General features: G+C 42.9%; 1 protein-coding gene across 5 annotated transcripts in view; it reads left to right on the top strand.

The window, feature by feature from the left end:
• MBNL3 (muscleblind like splicing regulator 3) overlaps nt 1-24847 on the top strand; it is a 163156-nt gene that overhangs the window by 57241 nt on the left and 81068 nt on the right. For all 5 annotated transcript variants that reach the window (XR_002321241.2, XM_020969802.2, XM_020969803.2 and 2 more), the window contains one exon: nt 8360-9335. Coding sequence is in view for 4 of the 5 variants with exons in the window: in XM_020969802.2 (XP_020825461.1) it covers nt 9162-9335 (174 nt within the window). In the remaining variant the exon portion in view is untranslated. The remainder of the gene's footprint in view (nt 1-8359; nt 9336-24847) is intronic.

A 24847-nucleotide genomic window follows, 5' to 3' on the forward strand; every position in this document is an offset into this window, starting at 1 on the left:
TTGCCAGGGCTCACATGACCTGTATGTATCAGAGGCAAGACTTGAAGCTCAGAGAGCCAGCCCTTTATCCGCTACAACACATTACCTCTCACATATACGTGTTCTATATGTTCACATCTATGTGTCTGCATGTGTGCATATGTATATATGTATGTGTGTACACACACACACACATACACACACTCCCCAGTGAGTCAAGAATACATGACTTGAACTCTGAACCCAGTGTCCTTTCTCCTGTGCCATGCTTTGCCTTGCCCCGTATATGTAACTATTACATAGTTCTAAGGCTTGTATAAGCAAAGGCACGTGGCATAGTATAGACCGTATAGAAATATGCCAAAGGAATGCAGAGGGAAAGGGGGATGGATTTTGGCAAGGTTAGTCCAGGAGCATGTCAGTGGGGAGGACAGGGTCAGTCTGGGCTTCTATCTTGAACTTGTGGCAAATTCAACTTCGATTTAAAATTTTATTCCTACTCCAAGTAGAAGTTGGTCTTTAATGGATACATTGACTTTGTGGTTTTTCACCTTAAAATAAGTATCTGCTGGAGGTTTGATTCTCTTAGTGTGTGTGGTGTAAGTTCTCTGACTGGTTCTCCAGGCTTCCTATGAACAGCATATGTAGTATGCTCTAAGTGAGCAGACCCCTTTGGGATTGCTCCTTTGATACACACTAAGTGGATTTCATGGCAGGGAAATGACAGGTCTGTGAAGAGGAGAAAGCTCAAGAGTTAGGAGAAAAGCACTCCCTGAAATTAAGTAAACTCCCCATACGGGAAAAGAGTGTGGGTACAATATGTTCATCTATCAAGTATTCCGTGAGGCTGTCATGCTCAGGAAGTTTTTGCTTTTATTAAACGAAGGGAAGACTTCGCCCTAAAAATATTTTCTAAGAGGTTTCTTACTTTAGGAGTTTAGACTTCAAATATTTCCTTCCTTCCACCCTTTGCTAAAAATCTGAGTGATGCCCATTTGGGTACCAAAAAAACCTGCTGGGTTCAGGATCTTCTTCAGAGGATACACTACTGCTAAAACATAGGTATTCTCCAGCTGTCCTTCACCTCATGATTCCAGTTCATAACCATCCAAACCCTTTGGTGCTCTCTGCTCCTAAAACCTCAGTTAGTTCCCAGAGTGGCCTGATACACAAGGGTCACATAGAACACAGGGGAAAACAAACATGTGGGGAAAGCCAATCAGGAGCCACTCCAGTAGTAGAATGGGCCGTCCTCATAAACATCAACTCAGAGACCTGGGCTCTCTCACATTTTTATTTGCTTCCTAGAAGAAAGGGTAGTAGCTGTTACTTTCCTGCTCCCTCATCAGAAAGGGAACTGAGTGATCATATAATCCTGTCCCTGCATCTTGCGCATTAGGAAACTGAGGCCCACAGTTGAAGTGACTTGCTCAACATAACATAGCTAATCAATGCTGTGACCTTGACTAAAACCTGTCCTTCTCTTTTTCCTCTCAGTTCAGTAATTTTCCCACTACACTGAGGAACCAGGTTTTTTTTTCTATTTAACAAACTGAATTTGGGGAAAAGTGGGATGGGAAGAGGACTAGGCCTAGCATAGGCAAGAAGCCCCAGAACTCTGCAGCTTCCAATTAAATTGTTTTGTTCTATCCTTTGTAGTCTGAAGATTATTTACCTTGGTAGAGAAAGGAGAAGCAAAATGAGAATTTATGGTGTTCTCTGCATTATCTATTGTTTTCAACTCATAAACCCCAATTGGTGTTCCAATCCCTTCTTTGATCCAACTCTTTTTCCCTACTTTACCTAAAAATGCCATCTAAAACAAATTAGCATCCACTGGCAGCCTTAGGTCATTCTGAGATTGATCACTCCTGACATTCTCTAAGGACCATACTAGTCTCTTTTCCCTCAGTTATCCCTAATTGTTGGGATCTCCTTTACATGTCTTTTCAAATATCTAAGTTGCATCTAAATCCATTTTATATGGTGTCCCCTATCCCCTACTCCTTCCACCACACGCACACACACATACAGAGACAGACAGACAGACAGACTTTCCTCCCTAGAATCATTTTTGTTTGCCCTGATTTTCCCTGTAGAATATTTTTTAAGCTATATCAATCAATAAACATTTATTAAGCACCAACTATGGGCCAGGCACATTGGCAATATAAAAATAGACAGAAGACAGTCCCCGCCCTCAAGGAGCTTACAATCTAATGGGGAGACAACATGTCAACAAATATATACCAAGCAAGCTATGTACAGGTTATATAGGAAGTACTTAACAGAGGAAAGGCACTAGAATTAAGAGGAGTTGGAGAAGGCTTCCAGTAGAAGGCAGCATTTTAGATTTAAAGGAATCCAGGGAGGTCAGTAAAGTGGATCGGAGGAGGGAGAGCATTCCAGGCACAGGGGCAACCGTAGAAAATGTGAGTGGAGTTAGCAGTGTCCTAGCTATCCTTTCTCTGAACTCTTTGAAGCCCACTCTCCTAACACCTAGAGTCCAGGCTAGACTGTCCTGAACTTTCTCCCTTCTTATCTAATCAAGAACTCTAAGATGGTCTGGTCATCACTTGCTCCTGAGGTTCTCATCATTTCTATTTCTCTAAGCAAGTACTTTTTTTTTTTAAGGCAGTGGGGTTAAGTGACTTGCCCAGGGTCACACAGCTAGTAAGTGTTATATGTCTGAGGCCAGATTTGAACTCAGGTCCTCCTGAATCCAAGGCCGGTGCACTATCCACTGTGCCACCTAGCTGCCCTTCAAGCACTTTTTAAACTGTAGGTCTTGACCTCATATGGTCGAGACCCACAGTTTAAGAAGTGCTGAAGGGGTCACAAGTGGAAAAAGTTTAAGAAGCCCTGCTCTAAGCAGTTCCTCTTTATTAATCTTCCTGGATACTGCACTTTGATTAATGCGGTCTCAGATTACATTAGCCTTTTTTTCCCCCTTAAGCAGTTGGGGTTAAGTGACTTGCCCAGGGTCACACAGCTAGTAAGTGTGAAGTGTTTGGTCTGAGGCCAGATTTGAACTCAGGTCCTCCTGACTTCAGGGCTGGTGCTCTATCCACTGTACCACCTAGCTGCCCCTACATTAGCCTTTTTGTCAGCCATACCATAATTCTGGCTCTTATTGAGCCTTTAAGACACTCAAAACACTGCTGTTGTTGTTTTTTTTTTTTTTCACATAGACTGTTGTCTAGCCATACCTAGGTGGTAGCTAGGTGGCACTGCAGTAGATAGAGAGTTGAGCCTGGAGTCAGTAAGACTCCTCTTCCTGAGTTCAAATCTGGCCTGAGACACTTTCTAGCTGTGTGACCCTGGGCAAGTCACTTTACCCTGTTTGCCTCAGTTTCCTCGTCTGTCAAATGAGCTGGAGAAGGAAATGGCAAACCACTCCAGTGTCTTTGCCAAGAAACCCCCAAGTGGGGCCACAAAGAGTCAGACACAACTGAAATAACTGAACAGCAGCAAGCCTACCTTCTACCATCTTATACCTGCACAATTGAATTTTGTACCTAAGTGTAGAATATTACATCTGTTCCTCTTCAAATTCCGCCTTGTTGATCACCAAGCACCTGGTTGAGATTAGCCTTAATGATGGAATATTTCAGTGGGGGATAATGGGGAGGATGTATGAGAAAGAAGAGAAGAGGGGAAAGAATAGGATGTATTCACCAATATGGGTGAGATGTCTCCTCTTACATGACCTTCTCCTTGACTGTCTGCAAAACTGTTCTTCCCCATCTTTGTTATCTTGAGTGTCCTATTTTAGGGGAGCTCTGGTACCCCTAGAAAATGCTGAGGGCCTGACTATGGCTGGTTTTAGTGCTCTAATTTACATAGAAGATGCTGTTTGTATTGGCTCTCTTTTATGAAATACAGACTACACAAATTTACCTATGTACATGTAGAAACTTCAGTCTTGAGCTTACAAAATGCAAAGGAATTTGATCAACCAATTTACTCCTGTGTCCTTTCCTTAATAATGAACCCAAGGCCACAAGTTCCCATCTCGAACCCTTGACCAATATCTGAAATACTTGTTTGTGATTATAAGTGGGAACCAGGTAAAGAAGAACCAAATTGTGGGAGCGGTATCAATTTGCACCCCTAACTAGAAATACAACCCATGGTCCATGTCCAAGCCAATCCAATTTAAGAAGCACTAATTGTTTGCTCTGTGAAAAGCCCCATGGTGCTTCAACCATCACCTACTACATGAGCTGTTTCCAGATCCCCCTGACTGCTAGGCTCCCCTTCCAAGTTTCTTGGTATTTAATTTGCTATTTACTTACACTTGGACAGGTCATCTCCTTGAGAGAATATAAGCTTCTCTAGGGCAAGAACTATTTTTTCTTTGTCTCAAGATTCTCAGTGCCTAGCAACAGTGCCTGGCACATAGTAGGTGCTTAATAAAAGCATGGTAGATTTTAATTTTTTTTTTTTATTTCCTAGGTCCTGAGGATCTAGAGATAAAAATGAAACAGCCCTTGGCCTCAATCAAATCCAATAAGCAATTCTTAAGTACTTACTTATTATTAAATACCCAGCATTGGTGATACCATGATAAAAAAAATTTTTTGATGGTCCCTGATTCTACTGAAGGAGAGATACCAGTTATAGGGAAAATTCAATACAGAGGGATGCAAAGTCATTTCAAGGGGAGAAACTGCTACCTATTACAAAAATCAGGAAAGGTCTTTGTTGAAGGTGGCAGCATGGGTGCGCTTTGGAGGAAATGAGGGGTGCTGCTAAGCTCAGGTGAGAATGGTTGTGAGGACTTAGTGTTTGGAAAAGTGTTTAGAAAACTATGAATGGCTATAGAAACTCAGTGGCCAAAAAAGACCATTCTAATGTCCGTCGCTACCATCACCCACCTCTGGTAGCGTTGTTTGAGGGACCTGTAGTTGCCTGGTAAATTGTAAGGCCATTTTCTCTCTTATTTTAAATCATGACGTTCTTTCATGGAAGACAGTTGCTTGTCTACTTGTCCAGGGCAAATAACAAACTAGCAGTAATCCCCCCTGGAGAGAACAAGCTACTAAAAGAGTGTGTGTGTGTGTGTGTGTGTGTGTGTGTGTGTGTGTAGGTAGAGTCTTGAGTTGTCTTTTTTATGGGGAAAACATTGAGATTTAAACATAGCCATTTGGATGCCTTTTCTCTCATTGCCGTACCCTTTGGTGAAGATATGCCTGACGTCTGCAGGCCTCACACTGCTGGGGTATGATCCTCATTGTTCAGCCCGTTGAAACTGGGAAGGCCTTTAGAGACCAGTGAAACCAAACAAGCCCTTCCTTTATAGATGGGGAAACTGAAACCTAGAGGGGTAGAGGGACTTGTCTAAGGTCACTAAATGAATTTGGACCTAGGTCTGGTATTCCTGATACACTCCATGGAAAATCAAGTCCCTGGGGCATATTTCAGATCCATTATAACTTATGTAATTTCCTAGAGCCCTTTAATGCTGGCTCCAAACAAAGTTGTTCATTTTAAGACAAGACAAGGGTTGAGAGTCGACAAGACAAGGGTTGAGTGTCAACAAGATGCAATGAATAGAGAGTCAGCTATGGAGTCACCTGTGTTCAAGTCTGGCCTCTGACACATACTGGCTGTGTGACCCTGAGCAAGTCACTTCATGTCTCAGTGTTCTAGTTACTCTCCAAGACTGTAAATGGCGGCATAGCTGCTGGCGTTAGTAGAAGGAACTTACTCACTGGGAGTTCCTTTCATCACTGAGACTACAGTTCTAGATGAAAGGAAAGGGAAGGAAGGAAGGGAAGGAGGAAGATAGAGAAAGAAAGAGACATAGAGAAGGAAAAAGATAAAAGAGAAAGAAAGATAGAAATATCGATAGAGAAAACAAGCAAGCAAGAGAGAGAAAGAAAGAGAAAGACATAGAAAGGGAAGGAAGAAAGAAAAAAAAGAAAGAAGAAAAACAATTCTGACCATGTCACCAAATTGGACCATTGTCACCATGGGGAAATTTGTTGGGAGAAATTACTGAGAGGTTTTTTACCTGAACCCCACCCACCCCTGACCTGTGCCAGCTTGCTGGAGTTGCTACAGTCAGCTTCCTCCAAGCTGTCTCCAAAATCTCTCCAATTCACATCTCTCCAAAATCTCTCTAGAGTCACATGTTCCGCAGGTTTCATTTGAGCTCTAGGTCCAGGTTCCAAAGTGTCAGATTCCTTTAACGGGGAAATAGGGATGAATTGCAACTCAGAGAAGTCCCTTTCTTTCCATACGTGCTTACATGCAACTCACTGCCAGGGGCCTGAGTCCTTTTTTGAATTTTCCATCTCTTGAAACATACGTCTTTCTGATTTATCCTTCATTCTCAAGCTGCCTGATCAGCATCTGCCTGGGACTGTTCTGTTTACCAGACTAGTCCTGTGGACACTTTGATGAGAAGGTTGGCCCATACAGTTCTTGTTGCATAGGGATTTACTCTGACTTCACCTTTAGCATAGATTTCCAAACTTCTCTGGCAAAAAAAAAAATGTAACCATTGTCCTCTCTTGCTGATTGGAAACATTTCCTTTTTCAAGTCAGTTAAAGTGTGTTAGAGTCACACCTTTGGGAGGATTTCTGCATTTACTGTTCTTCTTTTTCAGTTTATGGTATTTAAAATGAGTCTAAGAAGGGATCTCAAAAACCTTGGAGCAGCCCATCAGACTTCATTTTTGGACTATAGAGTAACACCTGACTTGTCTGAAGCTCTAGTTTTTTGGCAACCTCAACCTTTTGGAACACAGCCTACTTAGACACTCACTCAGAGCTTTAGTGACTCTTATTTAACATAAAATTCTAATGAGCTCATTCATCTGGTATCTCATCCCCTAATAGATGAAAAACAGCAAATTAGAAGTGGATAGGGGAGGTGGGGAGCAGTAGAGAAAGTGAAAATTGGTAGTTCACCATCAAGGGGGAAGGCAGAAATACTAAGAAGCAGACACAGAACAATTTCACCACACAGTATGATGTATATTCATAATGAGGAACCTAAGTCATCAAGAAAAGGTTAAATTATGTTCAGAATCCTCTGTTCAAGAAGGCAAGATCATTTGCACATATAATAAAATTTTAGAAAAATCAAAGGCCTAAGTGGTTATAATAGAAAAATTTGGGCGCTTAAAGGGACCAGTATGTGAAGCCCCATTGACTGTGTGGGATACCTCAGGATACAGTGATGTGATGTAAATGAGGGCTGTTGTCCCCAACAATGAAAAGCACATATAGAAAACAGACTCCCTTTAAAGGTTATGGAAAGTACGTCTAACTGAAAGAAAAGTTGTTTTCAGTAATAGGTATGCTTGTTTGAATAGCAAAGTTAACAGTTTGTTAATGTTTTTTCATTTGTTTTTACTTTAGGAAAATGTGAGGGGTGGGGGGTGGGGCGTGAGGAGTCGGGCAGATCCTCTGCTCACATCAACACATCAGTATCTCCTTTTAATTCACCTCGGGATTGCTTGAAATGCTTGTCGGCTAACACCGGGTTAAATGGTGTTGAGGACGCACAATAGTTAACGTGTGACTGCCTGAACTGAGCAAGACATGCATGTAATAAAACGAAACTCCTTTGACTTCTCACATTTTTCCCTTTTGTAGCAGGGGAGTGATTATATGGACAGAGGAAGAAACCAGTGCCTTTTTAAAAAGGGGTTCATCTTTGTCTGCAACACAAATTCCAGAAAGGCCTCCACACTCCGTTGGTGGGGGATTTTCCCCATATCTCAATCGAGTTGCATTCTGACAGTAGCGTTCAGCCCCATGGCAGTTGTGTTTCCAAAAGCCTACACACACACACACACACACACACACACACACACACACACACACACACACACTCTGTCATAGTTTTCTTAGTAACTCCCATTTTCTAGAGTTGGAAAGCAGGCCGGACAGCCCAGTCAGACTCCAGGCCTAGCCTGGCAAGAGGGCAGCCTGTAGGCACCTTCCAATCACCCGGGCCACATCTAGCCAACACTCCCATGTGGGACCCGGGGAGGCTACTGTTTTGTTTTGTTTTGTTTCTCTCTCTCCCTTTTTTTTTCTGTGCAGTGGGCACAAAAATGACTGTCTGCCAGAGGAGATCAATATGAAACCATCTCTTTTATTGGGCTGCTGCCCAGACTTCCATTGCAACAGTCAACCTAATTGGTTGTTTCCTGTTACCATGCGCAGCTCCATGTGGGGAAATGCCCTTTTAGCTCCCATGGCACACTGTACCATGCTACACTGTCAGTATCCAGAGGTTTCCTGTTTGAAATTGCTGGAGCTGCTTCTCTCAGAAAAGTGAGACTTGGAAAAGAGGAAATTATATTGTTTCAGCTGATTCCTTTTCTTGTCTTTCCTTTTCTTTTTTTTCCATCTGCAGGTTACTGAAAAGTGCCTTTCCTGAAACCTCTACTACTTGGATTTCTCTCTAGGGCTGCCTCTCCCGAACCTCCACTCCCACCCACTCCTTTCCTTTAAAAAAAATTTGGCGTTGCTTTTAGTTCATATCCTGACGGCAACTCATCCATCCATTTTTTCCTCCTAGTACACATCATTCGCTCGGCCATTTTCCCTCCCTCGTTCCCCCCCCCTTTTTTAAATTTAAACAGTTGCAACATCCTTGCGCTTGTTTGAACGCTTCCCAACCGTGATTTTTTTTTTCAAAGCCAGAAATAAGGAAGACAAAAAAAAAGTTTTCTCCCCAAGGGCCAGGCCCCTCCACAAACCGAGGCGCTGCCAACAACATATGCTTTTTGCAGAGAATAATTGAAACCATCTAAACTGGAGAGAGCATAGAATCCCTTGGAAAGCCTGCTAGTTCTTTCCAAGTAACTTGGGGCAGAGGCACAGTCCCCCCTCCCCCCAGTCGCTATTGGACCTCCTCCCAATGCACTTTTAGGAGCTGGCCTTGAATTTGATTTTCAGTTCTCCTGCTAAGATTTCCATTGTGCAATTGGCTTTATATTGAATTCTCTTTCGAATAGACCTGATTGGACTTAAACAAAAACCTGAGTGCTGACAAATCTCGAATTTTACCAAAGCAACGAGATTGGTTTCTTCACGGTTCACTTGAATTCCCTTTTTTAACCCTTTTTAAAATTAGCAGGGACATTGTCCTTAAATAAAAACAACAACAAAAACCGAGAAAGAGTCCAGTTGCGAGTTCCCCCTTGGTTTTGACAATGGCCGTCAACGTGTCTTTGGTTCGGGATACAAAATGGCTGACTCTAGAAGTATGTCGAGAGTTTCAGAGAGGTACTTGTTCTCGATCTGATGCAGAATGCAAGTTTGCCCATCCATCGCGGAGCTGCCATGTGGAGAACGGTCGTGTGATTGCCTGCTTTGATTCTCTTAAGGTGAGGCCCGCCTCATGGGTGTGTGGGGAATGTCAATGCCTTGCCTCGCTACCTTGCTAAAATGTTGGATGGCTAGCAATAGAAGCTATGAATTCCTGTTCTTCTCTCTCTCTGTCTCTCTCTCACACACATGCACACACACACATACACAGAGTGACGTGAATTCAGTTATACGTCTTAAGTGCCTACTATGTTCCTCAAAGCAGCACACTGGAATAGATAGCCAGAATCAGTAAGACCTGGCGGGTTCAAATCCTGTCTCTGGCGTATGCTAGCTGCTGGCAGATGTGTAACTCTGGGCAAGTCATTTGACCTAAGAGTATAAGTTGCAAAATAGCTGCTAATACACAAACAGAATCATCAAGGGAGCTAGAGGTAAGGAAAGAAGGTGCGCCAGACATAGGGGATAGCTTGTGCAAAGGCCTAGAGGCTAGACATGGAGTGCCATGTTTGAAGGATAACAAGAAAGCCAGTCTGGCTAGAATTCAGAATATTTGGGGGTGAAGGGATATGGGAAGAACCTATGTGAATGCTATCTTTTGTCAGACAGGATGTGACTATGTATGTGTAGCATTATAGTGGCCCCCTCAACCTGGTGGAACTCCACCCTGCCAGATGTTTTGGACCCTGGAAGAATCAGGAAGTTTCTTGAAATAGAATTGGCTTTGATACCCAGGGAGGACCATGGCTCTCCTATGGTTCCTTTTAATAACAAATGTGAATTTCCTTAGGATCATAAGATCACAGATTTAGAGCTAAAAGGGACCCTAGAGGGCATCTAGCCCAAGACAAACATTTTTACAGATAAGGAGACCAAGGCCCAGAGACATTGGCTTGCTGGAGATTGCAGAGCTATTAAGTTCCTATGTCAATGTAGTCATTGTCAAACACCCTTGAAGAGATGCTAACCTACTGAAGTATAATAGATTATCTGTGGCTTGGGAGTAGTTCCATTTTCAACCAGTAATTTATGTGACACAAAAAGATTATAGGCTGAGAACCTTCTTGTTTCAAGTATTTTTAAAAATTGTTACCATTTAAAAAATCCAAGCCCAAGTGTGTTTTTGAAACATTAAGTGAAATGCATTGTTAATGGCCATAAATAAAGGCCCGCTGGACATTCTTCCTGACTGGCTTGCTTAGCAGATGTCCTCATTCCATGTGCACTCCCACTAAACATGTTGACCCATTTCCTATTTTGGAGTAAAGTACACCTCATATGGAAAGTCACGTTGCAGAGGGCAGGAAGCCTGAACTTCCATAAATGTTGTACGAGGTAGAGTGAGGTCTAATGCACAGTTTCTGGACAGAAGCTTAGAGTGAAAAAACATTGCACTGCTGTTTTCGCATCCTGTTCTGAATGATCCTGAAACCAAGGAGAGAGGATGATTATCAAAACATGGAAGCCAAAAATGTGGGTAATGAATCCCTGGTCTCTGGGGCTGGAGGATGGGTTCTCCTCCCCCTTCTTCCTCTCTCTCTCTCTCTCTCTCTCTCTCTCTATCTATCTTTTTCTCTCCCCTCCTCCTCCTCCTCCTCTCCTCTGTTTCTTCTTTCTCTTCCTCTCTTTTCTCTCTTCTGTCTCTCCCCTCTCTTCTTTCTCTTCTCTCTCTCCTTTCTTCTTTCTCTTCCTCTCTCTTCCCTCACTTCTTTCTCTTCTTCTGTGTTTCTGTCTCTTTCCTTCCTTCTCTCTCTCTCTCCTTTCTTCTCTCTCTCTCCTTTCTTCTTTCTCCTCACCTCTCCTCTCCTCTCCCCTCCCCTCCCTCCTCTCCTCTCCCCTCCCCTCCTCTTCTCTCCCCTCCCCTGCCCTCCCTTCCCCTCCCCATCCTTCCCTTCCCCTCCCTTCCCCTCTCCATCCCTCCCCTTCTCTTCCCTTCTCTCCCCTTCTCTTCCCTTCTCTCCCCTTCTCTTCCCTTCTCTCCCCTTCTCTTCCCTTCTCTCCCCTTCTCTTCCCTTCTCTTCCCTTCTCTTCTCTTCTCTCCTCTCCTCTCCTCTCCTCTCCTCTCCTCTCCTCTCCTCTCCTCTCCTCTCCTCTCCTCTCCTCTCCTCTCCTCTCTCTCCTCTCCTCTCCCTCTCTCTCTCTCTCTCTCTCTCTCTCTCTCTCTCTCTCTCTCTCTCTCTCTCTCTCTCTCTCTCTCTCCTTTTAAATTCTGACTGATGAATTAGAAAAGAACCTTACAGATCATGTCTGTTTCTTCAGACTTAATGTGGAGTCATAACAATGGAAGTTTACTTAAGGCAGGGACTTCATTTCTGTCTTTCTAACCCAGCACCTAACTCAGTGCTTGGCCCATAGTAGGCACTTAATAAGTGCATGCCAATTGACTGACTAATAAGAACTAAGCTTCTTCCATATGGTTTTGCTTGCATTATTAGTAAGTGTGGCTTAGCAGATAGAGGACCAGCCTTAGAGTCAAGACAGCTAGGGATCAAGTCTTCCCCCTGCCACATACCAGCTGGGTGACCATGGACAGTGCCCCAGAAGAGTCACCAATCTGCAGCAGAGAAGGGGGTTTCCCACACAAAAGAAATCCTTGCCCCACCAAAAAACATATACACATACATACACACACACACACACACACATACACACATGCTTTTTTTTTTTCATTTTGTTCTAGCGGTACTGGATAATCAAGACATTATTTGCTCACATACCAAAAAAACGTAATCTCATCAAATGAGTGACTCGTTGAGTAGTTGCTTTCGCACATTTCTTTGTTTCTCATTTCCTGATGGCAAACCATTTTCCGTCCAAGAACAAAATCTTTTTTTAATCAGAAAAAGTTGACTTTTCCTTGGCCTTGAAAATGTCTGAACACTGCTGCTAGTTAAAACAGACATGATAAATACAGAACTTAACATGTTTACTTCATTTATGGAATATTTACTTATCAACAAAAATTACAAAAACACATTTTTTTGCATGGTATTCAGAGATATGGCTCTAGATCAGAGGCAGCATGGTATGATGGAAAGAACACAGGACCTGGAGTCAAAAGGTCTGGGTTTTAGTCCTGGCTTTCCAAGTTACTAGCTGGGTGACCCTGGGAAATTCAATGAAACTTTCTAAGGCTCAGATTGCCAATGTGTTTAAAAAGGAGCTGAGAGTAGGGAGAAGAGCATAATCTCTTGAGATTGTCTAACTTGCAGGGTGGTTGTAAGGCTCAAGTAAGCTTATTTGTGTGAAAGCATTCTTTACGAAATAGGGCATTTTCTTTGTAATTCTTAGGAAATGTCCTGGCTGTTCAGTTGTACATAGACATTTACAGGTACTAAATCGTCTTTCTGACAGGGCTAATAAGAATGAATTACCACATTAGGTGTTCAGAAGTAGTTGGTGAAAGCAAATTTAAGCTTGATTTCAGGGAAAGCCATAACTCTTCAAGCTGTCCCAAAGCAGAACGGCCTGCCCACTGAGGTGTTAGCTTCCTTGTCATTGGAGAGGCTGGATAACCACTTGTCTGGTAGGTTGTCAGGGGGATTCTTGGCAGGGAGGTGGGGTAGGGATGGGGGTCAAAGCAGATGGCTGTTCAGCTCCCTTCCTACTCTGAGGTCACTGTAATTGTGTGAGGGACTTAGCATCCAATGTGGGGCTTCTTGCACTATGTCCAGCTTCCTTCTTAAAGCACTTTGACTTTCACTTGGGGTTAAAGAAGGAGATATATGTTCTTTGATTTGCCACTTTGCAAACATCTCCTTTGGCCATTTCTCCCAATTATGGGAAAATAAATGCCAGAGAAGAACCATCTGGAAGAAAAGGAATATAGAAGTTGATAGTTAATAAAATATATACAGCTGTTTCAGTGTAAAGCTTGGTAAATGTTTAATCAAGAGAGTAAATAGGTAACAGTAAATGAGTGATTAGGGGACCACTTGATCAGTGAAATAAGCTATCAACTGCATCCAGCCCTTAAAAATAGCTTCTACAAATATGTGTTTGTGTTATAATGCACAATCACATGGAGTATAAGCAATAGGAGCTTTCTTCAACTTTGAAAATCACTCCCATGCATGGTTTGGTTTGTTTTTATGATTTTCTTAATTATCTCCAGTTTCTTGGATAATTTTCATGAAAGCACTAAAATGAAATATATTTAGAAAAAAATTGCAAATAACTCTTTAATTTATTATTCAGATAATGTAGTCCTTTGAATTTCTCCTGGGCCACGTCTGCATGAGGTATTTTCAGCCACTCTGTATTTCCTATATCATGACCATTTCATGATTAGCCTGAAAGCAACACTGACTTCAGGGCAAAAATACCAATGCATTGACATGTAAAACTAATCTTTCAGTATGATTTGTGCTAAACTCTGCCCCATGATTAATGAGCAACACATCACAACGGTTGTCACAGCATGTGCAGTCTCCCTTGTGTATATAAAGGTGTATAATTGAAGCATCTTTTAAATTTACCTAAACCATGCTCCTCTTTCCATATATGTTTAAATAATGGGAAGCAATCTTTTTATGAGTTCTTAGTCAACAACACACATGACATGCATAGATTTCTGTAGGGATTCCGTTAGCACTGGGTACTCTATCACTCACTGATGCCTATTACTACAACATTCAGTATGGGTACTGGCCTATGTCCTGTGCTTACCTCACAATGTAAGATCATTATAAGAACAGGAAGATCAAAACTTGATGAATGAGGGCAGCTAGGTGGTACAATGGTTAGAGGTCCAGCCTTGCAGTCAGCAGGACCTGAGTTCAAATCCAGCCTCAGACACTTGACACTTACTAGCTGTGTGACCCTGGGCAAGGTACTTAACCTCGATTGCCTCACCAAAAGCAAACAAAAACAAAACCAAAACAACTTGATGAGTGCTATATGATAAATGAAGCTCTCTATACACCAGCACCTGGCAAGGTGTTTTGTACATAGTAGGTGCCTAATGAATGTTTTTGAAATGAAGGAATGAGTCTACAGTTGCTAAATGTTCAGGGATCAATAACAAACCTGATGCAGCCCTAAGATCAATTTCAGCTTTCACTAAAATAGAACCATTTGACATCATGCTGCAGCTTCTTGTGACTGAATTGCCAATTCTGCCCGCCAGCGGTCATTTCTCCCACAAATTTTCTCCTGAGCACATTGCTTAACTCAATTGTATGCCAATTCCTTGTCATTACACAGTTTACCATTGATCCAGGCTCAGTGTTTTCAGCAAATGTCACTCCAAGTTAAACAGGTATTACCATTGTTTTCATCAAATCAGTTTCTATGACTGGGTCTTTTATAACCAAGATTATTATCTACATGTCAATAATTTTTTTTTTCTATTTGGGCACTGCTGATAGAACACTCGTCTTTTGCAAGAGCAGAATTTCACACATTTGGAAGCAGGAGAAGCAGTGTGGCATTATGGGTAGTAACTTAGTCTTAGAGTCAGGAAAACCTGAGTTCAAATTCTGCCTCTGATAGATTAGTTTTCTGGCTATGTACAAGTCCTATACCACTCAGTACCCTCTGGCAACTGTCTAAGGCCAAGTTTAAAACAAGCTGTCAGTCTATGTTGGTGGAAGGAATTTCCCTCCTTGTAGGTCCCCAAATCAATGAAATCACAGATACCCTCCCACGGCCCTCCAAAAAGTGGTTTAAACAAAAGAAAATCAGAATGTTTCAGTCTTTACATTTCTAGTTTTTATTCCTTTCTGAAATAATAAAATAATAAGAAATATAATATACTTAGAATTCAAACAATAACTGATTTGGGAAAATGTGCTTTTCAGAAGTCTGTGATCGAACCAGCAATTTTTGCTTATTAATAACTTTCTGGAGCACATCCTATAAGCTAGGCACCACGAGAGATGCAAAGTAGTATAGGACTCAGCCCCTCTCACATAAGCCCTCCCTGTGCGGTTGGGGAAATTAGACTTCACTGCTACACCATTCCACAGTAGGGTATAGCAGAGGGAGCCTTGGATTTCCAGTAAACACTTAGTGCCTATGTGACCTCAGACAGATCTCCCCACCTCTCAGTTTCCTCATCTCTAAAAATGATTAGAATTGGACTAGGCAACCTGGAAGGTCCTTGACCCCTCTAAATCTATGACTGTCTCCTTCTAAGTCCAAAATAAATGGGCTAGACAGTTGTGAAGTGAGGCTGGAGTTCAGATGAAGTTGAGAATGTGCCCAGCTAACTCTGGGCTCTCCTAATCCATATTAACCAGATATCAATAAGCTTCTGCTGCCTCATTAGGCAAGAAGGTATTAGGATTGTGAATGTAGGCCCATTTGTGAGGTTTTTATCTTTGCTGGTCTAATGGTGAACAGCCACAATGATTATTAGGCTGTGCTGCAGGCCCAGTGAGGGAAGACCACATGCATGTCCTGGGCTTGTCGTGACTATCCCTGTTAGTAATAAGTACTTTGTAGTCCTAGGAATGATCAGATTCTCTCTGTGGGTCCCTGCATCAGACCTCCTGGATGTTATCTAGTGTACCAAACATGAGAACATGTGCACTAACAGCTGTCTCACTGAGATTTCTCTTGATGCTGTGGGCTTGGAGCGATTTCCACATGCAGTTCTGATACAAGATTGCTTAGGAATATTGTTCTCATCTCAAAGTATTGACACTGGGTATCCTTGAGGTTGACTAGTGTGAAAGGTAAACTAGTTTCAATAAGTCGATTGGTTCTAGAACTGTATATCTTTCTCAGAGTTTCAATGCCAATATAGTTTTGTCATTTCTCTGTCCCCAGAAGAATAAGGAGAAGAAAGCATCTGGTTAAAGTCATTTCTTACCTCATCTCCATATGTCAATTATAGTGCTGTCCCTGAAAAGGGCTGGTGCTCTGTCATCCAGGAAAGATATGTAACTCCAGTTTTTCCAGTTTGACAAATGAACAATGGTTATGCCTATGCCTATAAGCTCCTTCCCAGCAGAATCCTCCTCTCGTGCCATCCCAGAACTGAGGGATTGCATGTTAGTGGTATGTGAAAGCATTCCCAATCTTGAACTTGAGGCCATGGAGTGCAATGCATATCTGCAAAGAATCCCCACTGCAATATACCCATTAATTGGCCATCCAGCCTTGGCTTCCCATAGAAAAGGGCATATAGGCTGAATCTCCAAGGATACTAGGTGGAATGTATTCCAGGCTGGGGGGTGGGGGATTAGCCTATGCAAAGGCAGAGAGGTGGAAGAGGAAATGCCAAATGCTGGGAGGTAGCAGGTAGTCCCAATTAGGCTGGAATATAGAGTAAAGGATGGGGAGTCATGGGAAAGTAGGGCATGCACCTGTGTTATGCCATACGTGTATCACGGGAGGGAGCATTCAAATTGACAAGAGTGCAGATCCATTGGAGTCTTCTTCCAAAACAACTTCACTAAACTTCACTTCTAAAGAAAGAGCACTGAGGACCTGAGTTCAAATCCAGACTTTGCCCCACTTACTACCTGTGTGACTTTAGACCCAAAATCCCTGGGCCTCAGTTTCTTCCTCCATAAAACTAAGGGCTTGGACTAGATGGCCTCTGAAGTCCCTTTCAGCTCTAGCCCTAGGATCCTGTGTTGGACTTTAAGCTCCTCTCTGAGCCTCAGTTTCCTCTTCTATAAAATGGAAGGGTTAAGCCAAATGGCCTCCAAGGTATTTTCCACCATGGACAAGGATATATCCCCAGTGCTTAGTAAAATGCCTAGCATGTAGTAAGTGCTTAATAAATGCTTGTTCATTGATTGCCTGTTCTATGACTATATGACCCTAATCTCATTTTTATCCCCTGCCTTGATTTTCGTGGCTGCCAGGGAGATAGTATGGAATTCCATATCCTTGTATAGTGCATGCTAATTGAGCACTTCTTATACGTGGCTCTGTATTATAAGAGGTAATCCCTGCCCCCACAGAGCTCCCAGTCTGTCTTGTTGGAGATAAGAAATATATACAGAAGTTAAATAATGGTCAAAAACATGTAACAAGACAGCCCTTTCAAAAATCCCAGCCTAGTCCTGATGGCAATGAATGGAACGAGGTGGGAGGGATCATTGTGACTTAAATGGGCTAAGAAGGCCTCAACAGGGCAGGGGCATCCTCTCCTGGCCCACCAGGCCCCATTTTTTTTTATGCGAACAGAATTAGATTAACACGAACACCTAGGCAGCTTGGCAAGGGGGAAAACATTACACACAGGCCAGTCAAGGGGAGCATCTAAGTAGGCAGGTGACCACACTTCAGCAGCATAGGTACAACCAAGCTTAGCACTAGTTTGTTGTTGGTTTTTAGTCATTTTCAGCCATGTCTAACTCTTGTTGACCCCATTTGGGGTTTTCTTGGCAAAGATGTTGGAGTGGTTTGCCATTTGTTTCGCCAGCTTATTTTACAGATGAGGAAACAGAGGCAAACAGGGTGAAGTGACTTGGCCAGGGTCACATAGCTAGTAAGTGCCTGAGGGTAGATTTGAACTAAGGTCTTCCTGACTCCAGTCCTGGTGCTCTATCCACTGTACTACCTAGCTGCTCCTAACGCTAGCTTAGCAAGAAGAATTGGGCGAAATGGGAAGTGGCCAGGTGGGACTATTATCTTTCCAGGCTACTTCACCTAAGGTGACCTCAAGGAAGGCAGTGTAAGACAGTGGAAAGAGCATAGACTCTAGAGTTAGAAGAGCTGGATTCAACTCCCATCTTTGATGCTTGCTATCTGTGTGATCTTAGGTATATTGTGCCACCTCCCAGAGCCTCAGTTTCATTTGTATTGGAGGACACATTTTTGTGAAGCTTGCTGTGGTTATAAAAAATATTAGTGACAGCTCTGAAGCCACTCAGATTTCTGGAGGCCCTGAGACCCTCAATGGTCCCTACCACCTGGAGCCCCTGCCCTGGGCCATGACCAATGGCTTAGATCTAAGGGAGTCCTTGTCAATGTATGGGGGGGAGGAGTGCAAGGGTCCACCATCCACTTCCCGGGCTGCAGTGAGGGAAAACATGTCTTTGGCTACCCAAGTAGACCCCAGACCCATTTTCCCATAGCAACATGGCCTCCCACGGGAGTTAGGGTCTCTATTGCTGTTAGGCAAATACAATACTACAGGTACACAATGGCTTAACGTAGGTTTCATGGGCTAGCCTGGGAACCTAACCACCATGCAAAACATTGTTTCTATGGGAAAATGTGTTCCAAGTTTCAAACAAAACAACCAAATTACATATAAGCTTTTGGACCTGACCCAATGGGAAGCTGGAGACAGCCTGTACAAGATGAAACTCTCCTGGCAGTCATACTCCTGGCCTTTAGCATTTAATATAAGACTTTGAAAAAAACAACTTCTCTTGGTTTCCTGGTTATTAGGTTATCAGATTCTCATCCCAAAGTTATTTGTTGCCATTCTCTCAATCCACCTTTTATAATTAGTGTCCTGATCAGGGGACTAGCAAGGATAGCACTTTGAAAAGAATACTATATTTAGCATTCATCTTGTCCAGGGCCTCATTGCTCAAGCATGTTGGCAGGTTTGGGTTGCCTTTTTTTTTTTGCCTCTGGGTGTGGTATTGGAATAGCTGTGAAATCCACACAGTGACTGGTCCTGGGACTGGCCCAAATAAGCTGAATGAGTCAGATGATTAAATAGAAAAACCGTGTCCATACCCTACATGGTACTTCTGAGCCTGAGCCAGAGAGAAAGCACTAGCCGGGACCTGTTCCGAAACCATCTAGTCTAGGAAGCTCCAACCCACAGAGAGAGCCTGGAGGCTTGGGGGTGTTTGCAGCCCCCTCCCCGAGTTACCTTAGCCAGCCCTCAGTCTCTTTGTTCGGATACCCACGTGTTGCCAAGTCTTCATGAAGAGTTTAACAAAAAGGCATATACTAGGAGTGCAACAGGGAGAATGCAGTAAATGACGAAGGAGCATGAGGCTTGGGTTGAAGATCAGAGGACCTGGGTTTGAATCCTGGACCTGGTACTTACCACCTATGTGACCTACCCAATTTCAGCATCACTTTCCTCATGTGAAAAATTGGGGCATTGAACTAGAGGACCTCTGAGCTCCCTTCTGGCTCTAAATCTAGGATCTGATGAGACCCAGAGAAGGGATATGACTCACTCAAGGTCACACAGTCAGTGAAAGAGACAGGACCAGAATGTGAGTTCAATTCAACAAATAATTACTAGATCCCAGGTCCTAGATCAGTGCTTTTTCTGGAACACCAAGCTTTTCCCTCATGGATCAACCAATATGCATTTATTAAGCACCTACTATATGTCAGGCTCTGTTCAAGGAGATGGGGATACAAAGGCCAAAATGAAGTAGCACCAACCCTCAAAGAACTTATATTCTCTTGGTGGAAATGTGCACAAAGAGATATATAGAAAATGATTTCAGGGCGCACTAGCATAATAATGATAATAACTAGCATTTATATTGAGCCTACTACATGCAGGGAACAGTGCTAAGCTCTTCATAAATGATATATCTCATTTGATCTTCACAACTCTGTAAGACAGGTGATGTTATTATCCCCATTTTACAGATGAAGACACTGAGGCAGACAAAGGCTAAGTGACTTGGCCAGAGTCACACAGCTAATAAGCGTCTGAGGCTAGATTTGAACTAGTCCTTAGATTTGAACTAGTTCCTGAGTCCAGGCCCAGTCTTGTATCCACTGTGTTCATGTAGAAAGTGTGGCATTTGAGCTAAACCTTGAAGAAAAGTAGGGATTCTAAATGGGAGAGGAAGGAAAGCATTCCAGACATGAGGAAAGCAGCCTGTGTGAAGATATGGCAGCTGCAAGATGGAATGTAGTGTATGGGGAATAGTGAGAAAGCTAGTTTGGCTGGATTGAAGAGTGTGTGTAATCAGGTTGGAAAGATGGGTTGGGGCCAGCTTGGGCTTTCAGTGCTAAACAGAGGAGTTTATATGTGATCCTGGAGGTATTAGGGAGCTAGTGAAGTTTATTGAGCAGGGGAGTGATATGGCCAGATCTATACTTTAGGAAAATCCCTTTGACCCAGCTGTGTAGAGAGTAGATTGGAGTAGAAATGAAGGAGCTGTGGATTCAATATACTCTTGGGTTGAACAGTACTGTCACCAGGGTGATTACCAGCATCAAATCTGCTCATGATGGTGGGACAGAATGCCTCTTTGGAACTTCAAAGGAAGAGAGGGAGAAAGAGCTGAACTCAGAATTTTCCCATCCCCTACCACTCCCCAGCATTAGGAAGATAAGACAATTGGACCACATGACCTGAAAAGTCCCTTCCAGGAGAGAAGGAATTCTTGGAAGGCCTGGCCCTCAAAGTTCTCCTCCCCCAAATCCTGCAGACTCCCCCCACCCCCACCACCTACGTTAATGTCATAGTCTTAAAATTAAAACTTATTTTGCTATGAAGCAGAGGTGGCAAGATTTGAACCCAGGCCTTCTGGCTCCATATTCAGCCCTTGGATTGCCAAGTTTCAAACTGGAACAGTCCTTGGTTCAAATTCTTTATATTCTAGAGAATGCTGAAGCTCAGAGAAAGAAGCTAGTGCCCAAAGTCACACAGGGAGTAGGGAGCAGAGCCAGGGGATGAGGCCAGATCCTCTCATTCTGAGGCTCTTTCCACTGTAAGACATCACTTCCCTAAATTTGTGTTGAACTGAACCTCTGAGAGGCCTGATTAGCCAAGAAAGTCACTTGCTTGTTTCTTCCGAAGAATGTCTTGGACCATATATCATTTCCAGTCTAAGTTTTCCCCAGGGAAAAAAAAAAAGAATATTGAAGAGGCTCACAAAACCCCACCAACAGTGCCCAAAGAACTTAAACATTGGCCTTGCCACAATCAAGGCACTCCCACTAATGTCCCACATGAGCTAGAGCTAAGTTCTTTAATGTGCCTCATTTTTGTCAGCTGTGAAATGGGGAGACCAGTACTAAGCTAGTCCTTTGGCGACTAGATGTGACATAAAGCTACTAGGGGGAGAATTCAGCTATATCGCATCAGAGGATTCTGTACTAGAAGGGTCTTTTGAGCTTTTCTAATCCAACCCTTTCCTTTTCCAGTTGGGGAAACGAACTGAGGCCCAAGGAGAGGGCAAAGTAAAGAGTTTCTCCTCACTCAGCTAGGCTTGTGCTTAGGGAGCAAACTGACACATCGTCCATCACCATCCCTTCTTCCCTCCCCTTTCCACCTTGGGTCAGTAGGAACCTGCATAGCTTGAACTCAACTGGTATAGCCTTCCAGAAACCAGGGTCACCTCCATGCCATAGTGAGGTGTCCGAGAGGGAGGCCAGTGGAAGATTGGCACGATTCAGGGTCTAGAATCAGGAAAACCTTAGATGTTGTTGTTGTCGTTCAGTTGTTACAGTCATGTCTGACTCAGTGACCCCATTTGGGGTTTTCTTGGCAAAGGTACTGGAGTGGTTTGCCATTGCCTTCTCCAGGTCATTTTACAGATGTGGAAACTGAGGCAACCAGGGTTAAGTGACTCTTGCCCAGGGTCACACTAGTCAGTGTCTGAGGCAGATTTGAACTCAGGTCTTCCTGACTCCAGGCCCAGCAATCCATTCATTGTACCATTCATAGCTTCCTAGCTATCTTCCCAGCCATGACCCTGGGCAAATCAACCTCAGTTTTGTCATCTGTAAAATGGGAACAATGATAACCATAGCACTTATCTCACAAGGTTGTTGTGAGAATCAAATAAGGTAAAGTTCTTTACAAACCTTCTAAATGTTATTAGTGTTTATGAAAATTCACTTTTGCCATTAACTTTCCCATGTAAAAATAACTATCAAAGACCCCAGTAGCTCTGAGAGGGTAGTAAATGTCTCCTTGCTGTCTTTGTCTCCCCTAGGCCTAGCACAGTGACCTGGCACATAACAAGTGATCACGGTGTTGAATTAACTTGAAATATATTGACTTCCACATTACAAAGATGACTTGCCCAATGGTGTAAGTGGTCTTTGAGTTATAGTGATGGAGATGGGTTCGTGCCAAGCCACCCATGTGTTCTTGTGAGCAATGGCATGGTTGTTAGATAAGAGAGAGATATGAGAGGCCAATGTAGCCACAGGGCAGAGAACTGAGCTAACTCAAAATCGAGATGCCTGTGTAGGCATGTGACCTTAGCTATATCCGTGCCATGTTCAAAGCAAAGTAACTGTCCCGGGCCAAGCTGAAGAACAAGAAGGGATGCCCTCAGTTACAGGAAAATGGAGCCCACTTCACATGCATCACTGCAGGCATCATTACATCACTCAGGTACATCATGGGTTGATTATGCTCGTGAACTGCCCTGGTGACCTGACCATGGTCTTCATGTTCTAAATTCTTAGCCTGAGCACCCACTGTAACACTCCTTTCCCCACCACAGAGTAGGCAGCAACTTAACTTCATCTTCCTCACTTAAGTGAGAAAGGATTTGGGAAATGTGGCTTGGGTTGGTGGCAGACATATCTTCTGCCATGTGGCAGCCCTACAATGGCTGAGATGGAACTCCTCTCTCCTTCAGTGCCCACTGTTCACCTAGGACAGATCAGTATGTAAGCTTTTCCCGTCTTAATGACTTTCTAGATTTTTCACATATTTATCAACTCTCCTTATTAAGGTAATTATTGATTCTAAACATATATGTGTATATGTATTCTCCTTTCCTTTATGGATCAATCACTGTGTGATGGTTACTGTTTTCAGATTTCTCTCCCCAACTTGTCCTAGTATGTCCCTGGATCTCTGATCTGTTGGGTTATGTATAGCAGAGGAATCTTCCCTCTCTGCCATCCTTCATTATCTCCAAATGAGCTTTCCCTCTCCTTCCATATATGGCATGGGCAGCCTCCAATGCCTTATGGATGTCTGCCTTTCTTTTTCAAATCCAATATCGTGAGCCACACTTCAGAGTTTCACTGTTCTCATTTCTTCGCCTTTACTTCTCACCCCAGGGCCCCATTTCACCACAAGATTTAATTATGGACTCAAATAATGCTTTCTACACTTTTTTATGTCCTTCTTGACATATGTTTTCTGAAATGCTAGTAAATGATTCCATTTGTTCTTATGTGGTTTCCCTTTGTTTCCTGAATCTTTTTCACTGCTTGGACTTCCTAGATTGCCTTGAGATTTAAGCTAATTGATTTGTATATTGGTTTTACTATTTATGGTGAACTTACTATTTTTTCTCTTGTTTCTTAAGAGCTACTGTTCCTTTTTTGGAGTTAAAAGCTTTACATATCATTGTCCACTTATTTAGTTAAAGTGACAATATAATACAGTGCAAGGAACACAGCTGCTACAGTCAGAGAACCTGAGTTCAAATCTTGCTTCTGTCACTTAGTACCCGTGTGGCCTTGAGCAAGTTACTTAACCTCTCTGGGCCTCAGTTTCTTCCTTTGTAAAATGAGGAGTGGACTAGATGACTCCTGAGGTCCCTTCTAGCTCCAGATCTGTGATCCTAGATGGAAATAAGAAGGGAGTATTTGCTGGGTAAAAATTTCAAAGTCCTGGGTTTGAGTTTGAATACTTTATAGACTTGTGATAGCATTGTGTATTTTTTTAAAAATGCTTGATCTAGAGGCAAGGAACCTAAGGTTGAATCCTACCTCAGCCTCTTTACTACCTGTCATACTTTAGACAAATCCCTTCTCTCCTCTGGGCTTGTTTCCTCCTCTGCAAAATGAATAAATTAGATTAAATGACCTCTGCAGTCCCTTTGAGCTCTACATCTGTGATCCTGAGATTGTGGGCAAATCATTTCCCCCTCAACAAGCTTCAATTTCCACTATGTAGAAAAGGAGAATATGACCTTTACACAGTCTACCTGACATGGTCATTGTGAAGAAAGAGCCTTGTAAGTTATCATGGACTCCCATGAGATAATCAATGGAAATGTGAATCTTAAAGCCCCTTTATAAATTAAATGTGAGCCATCATCATCATCATCATCATCATCATCACTACTATGACCACAACAACTACGTCACCTCTTGTTATTGTAATACCACAAGTTGCCTTTTCCTTTTCGGAGAGTGAATTTGATCCTAAGAATGGCCATTGGATGCTTTGATGGCTCAGACTGTGTTTGAACACCAGTTAGGGCATGGAGACAAGATGAAGAGATTTCTATAGAACTCTAAAGCTTACAAAACACTTTACGTGTGTTATCACATTTGATTTGATTGTCATGACAACCCATGAGGGAGATACTATTGTTATCTCCATTTTACAGATGAGGAACTGAGGCTGACTGAGGCTATGGGACTTGGCCTGAGTCAAAGAGCTAATAAGTACCTGAGATGTTCCCACTCAGGTGTTCCCGACTCCAAGGCCGGCACTCAATCCACTAACATTCTCTGGCAGTGTCGTGCATTTCAATTGACGCATGCTGCAAAGTCATCGAGAAGACATGGCTCCCTCTGGCTCTGGTGGTAAATAGGGGAAGGTGAGAGCAACATGTATCCCCACTGATAGCATTTGACTTCCTAGTTTACCAGCTCCTCCAGAACCAGTTCATAAGTTTGGAAATGTCAAAAGCCTGTTCTTGTTTATCCACCAGGAGAGGTTGCGGCAGATGACACATCCCTGGTCCTG

This window comes from Phascolarctos cinereus, unplaced genomic scaffold, assembly GCF_003287225.1.
Source record: "Phascolarctos cinereus isolate Bilbo 61053 unplaced genomic scaffold, phaCin_HiC Scaffold_8;HRSCAF=390, whole genome shotgun sequence".
Classification (NCBI taxonomy): domain Eukaryota; kingdom Metazoa; phylum Chordata; class Mammalia; order Diprotodontia; family Phascolarctidae; genus Phascolarctos; species Phascolarctos cinereus.